The sequence below is a fragment of the Lipotes vexillifer genome, unplaced genomic scaffold (genome assembly GCF_000442215.2).
Source record: "Lipotes vexillifer unplaced genomic scaffold, Lipotes_vexillifer_v1.1 scaffold1002, whole genome shotgun sequence".
Classification (NCBI taxonomy): Eukaryota; Metazoa; Chordata; class Mammalia; order Artiodactyla; family Lipotidae; genus Lipotes; species Lipotes vexillifer.
Genome location: NW_006796766.1, coordinates 300198 through 312088, shown reverse-complemented (window position 1 = coordinate 312088; position 11891 = coordinate 300198). Strand labels below are relative to the sequence as shown.

The window sequence follows — 11891 nt, the reverse complement described above, 5'->3', positions numbered from 1 at the left end:
GGGGAAAGAGTTGAGATGAAACAATCTCTGGCTCCATCCGTACCAAAGGACCATGTGTCATTCCTGGGAGATAGAGGACTTAGCTAAGGCCCCTTAGCAAAGGTGTATTTAAATCCACTGCACACTGAAGTTGTCTCCACTTTGAGAAAGTCTCCAGGGAACTAGCTCTTGTCTGAGTCTCAGGGAAATGTAAAGTACCAGTGTGTTTAATGGAAGAAGGGCTCCTTGGTAGCTGGAAGACCCGCAGGAACACGAAAAAGTTACCAGGCCCACTGACCTGAGTTTTGTCCACGGAGCACCAGGTGTGAGGCCATCTTGGTCTCTCTAGGACAATCCCCAAGTCTGCCATCTGGGCCTAGACCCCTGCTAGGTGGTGTCAGGAATCAAAAGAGGCCCCAGGCTCAGTGTATTTTGCTGCTGAGGAAGCAGGTGCAACCCCTCCTGAATGCTCTTATTAATTTGAAAAGGCAGGAAGGTATAGTCCATTTCCAGAAAGTCTTTCTGTGGGTGATTAATCCTTTGTATGGGATCCAAAGAACATTACAAAAAGTTTCTACTTTTTCTCTCATGTCACTTTCCTATTCAGACAACCTCAGAGAAGCAAAAGGCCATCCCTCCTCAGTCCTCCCTCCCTCTTCCTTTTCCATGGCAACCGGGCTGTCTCCCCCTCACCTCCAGCTGAAACACTCACTTCCTGGAATCTGCCTGCTTTTCCACCTCCAAGGAGCTGCAGGAGGTTTGCGAGAAGCCAGCCCCCCTCAGGCCAGCACCAGAGTGACATGGCAAGACGAACAACCCCCTCTCTCGCTAATGATGACCTAGTGCCATTTACACTGTAGGTGTAAGTGCAGATTTCACAGAATGATCACAAGACTCACCATCCTTTCTTCTGTGTCCTACTAAGGGCTCCCTTCTATTAGCCTTTGCGGGGTAAAGAATCAGCCCCCCAAAGTGGGTGGTGAGCATCCCATCCAGGAAGGCATACACTGTGGAAATGAAAGACATAGGATAGGAAGACGTTGCATATAGTGAAACAACACTGTATAATGTTTTCTAGTATGTTGAGTGTATGCATTTTCTTATACAGCACCTGTGACAGTGAATTCCAGTAGGGCTGCAGTTAGTCTGAGTGGCTTTGGTAAAGTTCCTGCACAGAGCTGACTCCCGTTTGAGGCAGGAAGCCTGCTGATTAATAGCACTGCTTTGTAACCACGGCTTCCGGGAGTTTGGGGACAGTTTGCAGCGGCCTGGAAGCATTGTTATTGATGATGGTGAGACTGATGATTGGCACCTGGCCTCGGTGAGCTCCTCAGAGGGCTCTGCTCTTGGCGCTGGTTATGTAACACGATGGTACCTACATGAGCATCAAAATAGAAACAGTTCCAGCAGAGACCCTAACTTGGGCTCACTGTTTCCAGGGTATCAGTGACTATGTTGGTGGTTCCTGATCTGAGCAAGTGCACTTTGTTCTGGCTCTTAGGGACAAGAGGACAGCAGGAGCTGGCACCGGGCCTCTCCCGTCCTCTTGCTACGAGGCAGTGTTCAGCTGGGATGCACATCCTTACTTTAATGTTGTTGCTATACCGTATCCTTTTTCTGTAATCAACTATAGATGTGGAAGCATTCTCATTTGGGTCCTGTGTGTCTTCTTGAACAACTGAACAATTAGAAGTGTTTAATGGCTACTGTCAGTGTAGCAACACAGCCCTGAGAGATAGAGTTGACAGAGGGCCCAACAGAACTTAAGGGATCAGCCTAAGGTCACACAGTCAAGTAGCAGCAAGGCACAAAGCAGCTCTGATTCCAAATCCCCTTCTCTTTTCACAACACTCCTCTGACTTCTTTCACTACCATTTGGATTGGTTAATAGAGAGAATGAAGAGGTATTTATCACTTCAGGTGAGACCTGCCCTGTGTATCAAAACAGAGCTGTAAGTAAGAGCTGCTGCATCCCCGGAGGGAGAAGATGGCATTACCCCACTTCCTGGACCACGTCACCAACTTTGGTGTCAGAGATCCAGATGGTCAGCTTCCTCCCCTGGAACTGAGGCTGCGGAGGCCTTCGTTATCCCCACACGTGCTCCAGGGAGGGGGCCTCCTTGGTTCCTTTCTGGCAAAGCAGTGGTTTTGCTCATTTGGAAACAAGCGAGCCCATCATCCAGTCAGCTCTCAACCACAAGCTAGATGTTTCAGTGGGCTCAGTGACGGATAATAAACCTTTTTTTGTGCTTTTTCTTTTTCAAAGTGTACCCGTCAAGCAATTATAATTTGCTTCTTAATTAAGATGCATGTGTAAGTCAAATTCCATTAAAGCCTCTTTCTTGCTCTCAAGAATTCAGACCACCGGAGAAAGTTTGGAACACCAGTCTCAAAAGGAAAGTGCACGATGTCTTAAGGGAGAGTGGGCCCCTGGCTCCCAACCTTCCCTCTTCCACCGATTAGGTGGGTGCCTTTGGACACATACGTTAAAAAAAAAAAAAAGAAAGAAAAAAAAGTTTAACATCTTTACTGGAGTATAACTGCTTTACAATGGTGTTAGTTTCTGCTGTATAACAAAGTGAATCAGCTATACTTACAAATATATCCCTATATCTCCTTCCTCTTGCGTCTCCCTCTAACCCTCCCTATCCCACCCCTCTAGGTGGTCACAAAGCACCAAGCTGATCTCCCCGTGCTATGCGGCTGCTTCCCACTAGCTATCTATTTTACATCTGGTAGTGTATATATGTCCATGCCACTCTCTCACTTCGTCCCAGCTTACACTTCCACCTCCCCATGTCCTCAAGTCCATTCTCTACATTTGCATCTTTATTCCTGTCTTGCCCCTAGGTTCTTCAGAACCTTTTTTTTTTTCTTTTAGATTCCATATATATGTGTTAGCATACGGTATTTGTTTTTCTCTTTCTGACTTACTTCACTTTGTATGACAGAACCTAGGTCCATCCATCTCACTACAAATAACTCAATTTCGATTCTTTTTGTGGCTGAGTAATAGTCCATTGTATATATGTGCCATATCTTCTTTATCCATTCATCTGTCGATGGACACTTAGGCTGCTTCTATGTCTTGGCTATTGTAAATAGAGCTGCAATGAACATCGTGGTACATGACTCTTTTTGAATTACGGTTTTCTCAGGGTATATGCCCAGTAGTGGGAATGCTGGGTCATACGGTAGTTCTATTTTTAGTTTTTTAAGGAACCTCCATACTGTTCTCCATAGTGGCTGTACCAATTTACATTCCCACCAACAGGGCAAGAGGGCTCCCTTTTCACCACACCCTCTCCAGAATTTATTGTTTGTAGATTTTTTGATGATGGTCATTTGACCAGTGTGAGGTGATACCTCATTGTAGGTTTGATTTGCATTTCTCTAATGATTAGTGATGTTGAGCATCCTTTCATGTGTTTGTTGGCAATCTGTATATCTTCTTTGGAGAAATGTCTATTTAGGTCTTCTGCCCATTTCTGGATCGGGCTGTTTGTTTTTTTGGTATTGAGCTGCCTGAGCTGCTTATATATTTTGGAGTCAGTTGCTTCGTTTACAAATATTTCATCCAATTCTGAGGGTTGTCTTTTTATCTTGTTTATGGTTTCCTTTGCTGTGCAAAAGCTTTTATGCTTCATTAGGTCCCATTTCTTTATTTTTGTTTTTATTTCCATTTCTCTAGGAGGGGGGTCGAAAAGGATCTTGCTGTGATTTATGTCATAGTGTGTTCTGCCTATGTTTTCTTCTAAGAGTCTGATAGTGTCTTGCCTTACCTTTAGGTCTTTAATCCATTTTGAGTTTATTTTTGTATATGGTGTTACGGAGTGTTCTAATTTCATTCTTTTACATGTAGCTGTCCAGTTTTCCCAGCACCACTTATTGAAGAGGCTGTCTTTTCTCCAGTGTATATTCTTGCTTACTTTATCAAAGATAAGGTGACCAAATGTGCATGGGCTTATCTCTGGGCTTTCTATCCTGTTCCATGGATCTATATTTCTGTTTCTGTGCCAGTATCATACTGTCTTGGTTATTGTAGCTTTGTAGTATAGTCTGAAGTCAGGGAGTCTGATTCCTCCAGCTCCATTTTTTTCCCTCAAGACTACTTTGGCTATTCGGGGTCTTTTGTGTCTCCATACAAATTGTGAAAGTTTTTGCTCTAGCTCTGTGAAAAATGTCATTGGTAGTTTGATAGGGATTGCATTGAATCTGTAGATTGCTTTGGGTGGTAGAGTCATTTTCACAATATTGATTCTTCCAATCCAAGAAGATGGTATATCTCTCCATCTGTTGGTATCATCTTTAATTTCTTTCATCAGTGTCTTATAGTTTTCTGCATACAGGTCTTTTGTCTTCCTAGGTAGGTTTATTCCTAGGTATTTTATTCTTTTTGTTGCAGTGGTAAATGGGAGTGTTTTCTTAATTTCTCTTTCAGATTTTTTCATCATTAGTGTACAGGAATGCAAGAGATTTCTGTGCATTAATTTTGTATCCTTCAACTTTACCAAGTTTATTGATCAGCTCTAGTAGTTTCCTGGTAGTATCTTTAGGATTCTCTATGTATAGTATCATGTCATCTGCAAACAGTGACACTTTCACTTCTTCTTTTCCAATTTGGATTCCTTTTATTTCTTTTTCTTCTCTGATTGCTGTGGCTAAAACTTCCGAAACTATGTTGAATAACAGTGATGAGAGTGGGCAACCTTGTCTTATTCCTGATCTTACTGGAAATGGTTTCAGTTTTTCACCCTTGAGAATGATGTTGGCTGTGGGTTTGTCATATATGGCCTTTATTATGTTGAGGCAAGTTCCCTCTATGTCTACTTTCTGGAGGGTCTTTATCATAAATGGGTGTTGAATTTGGTCAGAAGGTTTTTCTGCATCTATTGAGATAATCATATGGTTTTTCTCCTTCAATTTATTAATATGGTGTATCGCACTGATTGATTTGTGGATATTGAAGAATTCTTGCATTCCTGGGATAAACCCCACTTGATCATTGTGTTTGATCCTTTTAATGTGCTGTTGGATTCTTTTTGCTAGTATTTTGTTGAGGATTTTTGCATCTATGTTTATCAGTGATATTGGCCTGTAGTTTTCTTTTTTTGTGACATCTTTGTCTGGTTTTGGTATCAGGGTGATGGTGGCCTCGTAGAATGAGCTTGTGAGTGTTCCTCCCTCTGCTATAATTTGTAAGAGTTTGAGAAGGATAGGTGTTAGCTCTTCCCTAAATATTTGATAGATTTTGCCTGTGAAGCCATCTGGTCGTGGGCTTTTGTTTGTTGGAAGATTTTTAATCACAGTTTCAATTTCAGTGCTTGTGATTGGTCTGCTTACATTTTCTGTTTCTTCCTGTTTCAGTCTTGGAAGGTTGTACCTTTCTAAGAATTTGTCCATTTCTTCCAGGTTGTCCATTTTATTGGCATATAGTTGCTTGTAGTAATCTCTCATGACCTTTTGTATTTCTGCAGTGTCAGGTGTTACCTCTCCTTTTCATTTCTAATTCTATTGATCTGAGTCTTCTCCCTTTTTTTCTTGATGAGTCTGGCTAATGGTTTATCATTTTGCTTATCTTCTGAAAGAACCAGCTTTGAGTTTTATTGAACTTTGTTATTGTTTCCTTCATTTCTTTTTCATTTATTTCTGATCTGATCTTTATGATTTCTTTCCTTCTGCTAACATTGGGGTTTTTTTTTGTTCTTCTTTCTCTAATTGCTTTAGGTGTAAGGTTAGGTTGTTTATTTGAGGTGTTTCTTTTTTCTTGAGGTAGGATTGCATTGCTATAAACTTCCCTCTTAGAACTGCTTTTGCTGCATCCCATAGGTTTTGGGTTGCCATGTTTTCATTGTCATTTGTTTCTAGGTATATTTTGACTTCCTCTTTGACTTCTTCAGTGATCTCTTGGTTATTCAGTAGTGTATTATTTAGCCTCCATGTGTTTGTATTTTTTACAAATTTTTTCCTGTAATTGATATCTAGTCTCATAGCATTGTGGTTGGAAAAGATACTTGATATGATTTCAATTTTCTTAAATTTACCAAGGCTTGATTTGTGACCTAAGATATGATCTATCCTGGAGAATGTTCCATGAGCACTGGAGAAGAAAGTGTATTCTCTTGTTTTTGGATGGAATGTCCTATAAATATCAATTAAGTCCATCTTGTTTAATGTATCATTTAAAGCTTGTGTTTCCTTCTTTATTTTCAGTTTGGATGATCTGTCCATTGGTGAAAGTGGGGTGTTAAAGTCCCCTACTATGATTGTGTTACTGTCGACTTCCCCTTTTATGGTTGTTAGCATTTGCCTTATGTATAGAGGTACTCCTACGTTGGGTGCATGGATATTTACAATTGTTATATCTTCTTCTTGGATTGATCCCTTGATCATTATGTAATGTCCTTCTTTGTCTCTTGTAATAGTCTTTATTTTAAAGTCTATTTTGTCTGATATGAGAATTGCTACTCCAGCTTTCTTTTGATTTCCATTTGCATGGAATATCTTATTCCATCCCTTCACTTTCAGTCTGTATGTGTCCTTAGGTCTGCAGTGGGTCTCTTGTAGACAGCAAATATACGGGTCTTGTTTTTGTATCCATTCAGCCAGTCTATGTCTTTTGGTTGGAGCATTTAATCCATTTACATTTAAGGTAGTTATCGATATGTATGTTCCTATTCCCATTTTCTTAATTGTTTTGGGTTTGTTATTTTAGGTCTTTTCCTTCTCTTGTGTTTCCTGCCTAGAGAAGTTCCTTTAGCATTTGTTGTAAAGCTGGTTTGGTGGTGCTGAATTCTCTTAGCTTTTGTTTGTCTGTAAAGGTTTTATTTCTCCATCAAATCTGAATGAGATCCTTGCTGGTTAGAGTAATCTTGGTTGTAGATTTTTTTTCCCTTTTTTTTTTTTTTTTTGTGGTACGCGGGCCTCTCACTGTTGTGGCCTCTCCCATTGCGGAGCACAGGCTCCAGATGCACAGGCTCAGCAGCCATGGCTCACGGCCCAGCCGCTCTGCAGCATGTGGGATCTTCCTGGACCGGGGCACGAATCCGTGTCCCCTGCATCAGCAGGCAGACTCTAAACCACTGCACCACCAGGGAAGCCCCTTGGTTGTAGTTTTTTCCCTTTCATCACTTTAAATGTGTCCTGCCACTCCCTTCTGGTTTGCAGAGTTTCTGCGGAAAGATCAGCTGTTAACTTTATGTGGATTTCCTTGTATGTTATTTGTTTCTTTTCCTTTGCTGCTTTTAATATTTTTTTCTGTATTTAATTTTTGATAGTTTGATTAATATGTGTCTTGGTGCGTTTCTCCTTGGATTTATCGTGTATGAGACTCCCTCCACTTCCTGGACTTGGGTGGCTACTTCCTTTCCCAAATTAGGGAAGTTTTCAACTATAATCTCTTCAAATATTTTCTCAGTCCCTTTCTTTTTCTCTTCTTTCTTCTGAGACCCCTATAATTCAAATGTTGGTGTGTTTAATGTTGTCCCAGAAGTCTCTGAGACTGTCCTCAATTCTTTTCATTCTTTTTTCTTTATTCTGCTCTGCGGTAGTTATTGTCACTATTTTATCTTCCAGGTCACTTATCTGTTTTTCTGCCTCAGTTATTCTGCTATTATTCCTTCTAGAGAATTTTTAATTTCATTTATTGTGTTGTTCATCCTTTTTTGTTTGCTCTTTAGTTCTTTTAGGTCCTTGTTAAACGTTTCTTGTATTTTCTCCATTCTATTTCCAAGATTTGGGATCATCTCTACTATCATTATTCTGAATTCTTTTTCAGGTAGACTGCCTATTTCCTCTTCATTTGTTTGGTCTGGTGGGTTTTTACCTTGCTCCTTCATCTGCTGTGTATTTCTCTGTCTTCTCATTTTAGTTAACTTACTGTGTTTGGGGTCTCCTTTTTGCAGGCTGTAAGTTCATAGTTCCCGTTGTTTTTGGTGTCTGTCCACAGTGGCTAAAGTTGGTTCAGTGGGTTGTGTAGGCTTCCTGGTGGAGGGGACTGGCGCCTGTGTTCTGGTGGATGAGGCTGGATCTTGTCTTTCTGGTGACATCCCTTAAACTTATCTGTAGAATGAATGAACTGAATATTTGGTGAATTTTATATCCTATTAATTGCTCTATTTTTAGGGTGTGGACCCTAGCCACTAATTATTATTATTACTATTGCTTTAATACTGCTATTACTGCTTTTAATAGCAAGGAAGCTGGAGAAAGTGGGTGTTGGACTAAGTGTTGGGAGATCCAAGCTTGGTCACCTTTCTTATCAGTGTCCCTGGAGTGTCTGCCTCAAAGTTTTTAGGGTTCAGTTACATGACCCTGGCATACATAACTTTTGCCTGGGAAGAGAGGCCTCCAGATGAAGAGCAGAACAGCTCCAGCAAGAATGTCAGCAGAAAGGGCATATTCAAGGACACAGCCTGGTTTTATCCATACATGGAATAGGTAGTTCTCAACACAAAGTGCTTAAGGGCCACTGGATAGATCCACTTTTCCCTCTGAAATATTTCCCTCACTGCTATGTGAAATAGGACCACTCAGGGAAGAGCACAACAAGCTCTATAAGTGTAAGGAGGTAGCATGGAGCCATGCAAAGGAGTCCTGTCCTTGGAGTCAAAGACTTGGATTGCAAGGTTGGTTCTTCCATAGAATTAGCCTCTCAAACCTAGGGCTTATCCAAGTTATAATTAACACAACAAGATCAATGGATACACTCCCCACGAAGCAAACTAGGAGCTTCGGCTGGAGATATTTGGGGAGCATGGCCTCTCCAGTTTGCCACAGGACACGCAGCAAGGTTGGTGGCTGTGGTAATCAATCCGTTCAAGGTGAGGCTGTGGGGAGCCCTGAGTAGGGCTTAGCAAGCCTCTCATAGCCGAGCCCATATCAAGCTAATACTCCAGCACCATGCCTTATGCTGTTCCCCAAATGGCCTCTTACAGATCACATCACCCAAATCTAACATCTTGGTCATGGGTCCAATCTCTTACCAGCTCCCAGCACCATCTTGCTATGCTGCTACCAGGTCACAGAATAACCACGATGCATCCCACATGCAGGGTCACCTGATGAGCATGGAGCAACAGACTGTCCTTAGTGGGGGACATGCAGTCTGTTATCTGCAGACCCAGATGCATGAGCCAGAGCCCCCCATGGCCACTTACTGGGTGTGTAGTCTCAGGTGTGTGAAATGGTGGCAGCAATACCTACATCCGGGGACCACGGTTAGAATGGATAAAATCAGGCACACCTAGCATGATGCCCAGTGAGTAGGTGCCCAGTGAAGGTGAGTGGTTTACTAGTTTCAGTCTATTCCTTTGGGCTGGGCACTACCTTACCCCAGGCTATTCTTGAGAAAAATGTAGTGAGTTACATCTTTGCTTAAACATGCTCAGAGGCCTCCTTCCTCGTTGGCTAGAGGGGCACGCATCACTGGAGTGAGTGGGAAGGGGCAAGATCAGGTCGGGGGTGGGGTCCTTGGAGACAAACTGCCAACCTTTCATTTTGCTCATGACCATCTTGCCCTGCTGAGCTGGGAGGGAACACACTTGTGAACAGCTTGGGGGAGTGGGGTGGAGATTCCAGTGGTGGGAAAAGAGGGCTTGAGGGAATTATACCCACAAAACCCAACCCACCACAGCAGTTGATTATTTTTCTCATTTTGAAAAACTATTTTAGGGAACTTTTTGGCTCTAAATACTCCAGGCATACTATTTTGCTGCTGGTGTTTTAATCACAAGAATGCTCTAATATTAAAGTCAATTTTAACAGATTAAAAAAATCCATTTGTATTCACATCACCCTAAGCCTCAGCTGTTTTGACATTTCTGAGTCCTTGCACAGTCCTTGCCCATAAAACCGGGTAATGCTGCCAGCAAAAAATAACTTATGCATAATGCATTTTAGTCTGTAAACGAAATCAGATGATTTTAGGTTTTGGAAAGCTTGTATTGGTGAATGTGTTTATATTTCACTTTCTCCTGCATTTCTACCTACCTCTCTGCATCCCCTCCCCCAAATTTGAAATAAAAACATTCTCTTATACAAGCCAACATTTTCCCATGGCTTGTTTGTTTCTAGAAATTTTGCACCTTTCAGATCTTTCTACTGTTTCCCCCCTACCTCCTCCCATTCCAGGAATTTTTGTCCCCAGTGGCTAACGGTGGCCAAGGTTGGAAGCTGGCTGAGAAGCAAGACCTCAGTGTAAATTTTGGCTTCGTTACTTATTATTCACCATGTGTACTTCAGCTTGGTTTCCTCATCTGTAAAATGATGACACTAATATTTATCTGAGAGGATTATTCTGAGGAGTAAATAAGAGAAAGTATTTTACATGATGCATTTATTTGGACCATTGGTTAAGTGGTAACTGTATTAATTTCCTAGGGATGCCGTAACAAATTACCATAAACTGAACAGCTTAAAGCAGCAGAAATTTATTCTCTCACAGCTAAGCAGCCCAGAAGTCTGAAATCAAGGTGTCAACAGGATTGGTTCCTTCCAGAGACTCTGAGGGAGAATCTGCTCCAGGCCTACCTCCTGGTATCTGGGGGTTGCTTGCCATGCCTTGGCTTGTAGCTACATCACTTCAGTTTGTGCCTCTTTCCTAACATGGACTTCTTCCTTCTGTGTGTGTCTCTGTGTCCTATCCTGTTCTTATAAGGACACCACTCACTACACTTGGGGCCCACTCTAATCCAGCACGACCTCCTCTTAACTAATTACATTTACAAAGACTCTATTTGCAGACAAGCTACATTCTGAGGTTCTGGGTGGCCATGAATTTGGGGGGGGGCACTATTCAACCCCTACAGGAACCATCATTATGGAAGCATAAAGAATATGACCCACTGCTCTCCTCTGTGCTGGCAAAATCCTGCAGAGTGTCAAGGAGACCTTAGAGTGTCCTGAGGCTTTCCTGGAAGAAACACATTTTCTCTGACATCATAACATTCCCTGTTTGTAATGCAGCCCAAGGTAATTCACAGGCCTGCCCTGAGTCTCTCACTACCTTCTCTGTGAAATGGGAGTCATTCTATCGAGCATGATGTACTGATCGACCCTCTCCATGACGCCCACAGCATCCAGTAATAATAAGTCATTGTCCGTGAGATTCCTTAGGGATGTGGGGAGAGCTGGCATGATTTTGGAGTTCTCATGCACACTCCATTCTCAATGGCCTCTGAATCAAACACTGACACGGAGAAGGAAAATAAATTCTTAGACACTCCCTGGCCCTTGTAAGACAAAGGATGCCATGGCCAGACTGGGTCCTCCAAGGGGTGTCTGTCTTCTAAGGCATCACATTTCCCTCTCCCTGGCTCTTCACAAAGGCTGGGAGAAACCAGAAAGGAAGCAGAGAGACAAAAGAAAGACAGCAGCGTTATTTCCAGAATGACAGAAGCAGATTTCATGGTTGTTTGCTGGTGGTTGTTTTCTTGGCTTTGAGATGATCTCGCATTCCTGTTTCCAGCTCTTGGCAAGAGTCTTCATTCTCGGGGAGTGACTGGGTTCCAGTGTTGCCCTGAGCTACGAGTTGAAGCCACAGACCAAGCTGCTAAGTCCTTGTTTCCAAGGCTTTGTGCTCATGTCACTTTGCATCCTTTTTAAATCTGCAGTGGGACATGCACTACACCTAATCCACTTACCTGCTACAAGCAACGTGGCAGAGAATTCTCCACCTGAGACTTCAGTGCACAAGTTTTCTGTGAAATTATCAGCATCACTGTCACCTGTGATCCCAGGGTTCCCCCTAATCAACTCAAGTCCCCTCACTGAGGCCTTCAGGGTGAACTGGCTGTCAGACACTGACTTTGAGGTAAGCACCATCTTACTCCCAATAGGAGCTGCTCACAAAGAGGGGTCCTGAAGATGGGGTGGATGGGATTCTGGATCAGTGATCATTTCCTCCTCTTTCC

At 42.4% G+C, this 11891-nt stretch overlaps 1 protein-coding gene across 1 annotated transcript in view; it reads left to right on the top strand.

Moving 5' to 3' along the window:
* The window catches only part of CDHR3 (cadherin related family member 3), a 73428-nt gene that overhangs the window by 3301 nt on the left and 58236 nt on the right, over positions 1-11891 (top strand). The window contains exon 2 of the mRNA XM_007468984.1: positions 11592-11791. Coding sequence (XP_007469046.1) covers positions 11592-11791 — 200 coding nt within the window. The remainder of the gene's footprint in view (positions 1-11591; positions 11792-11891) is intronic.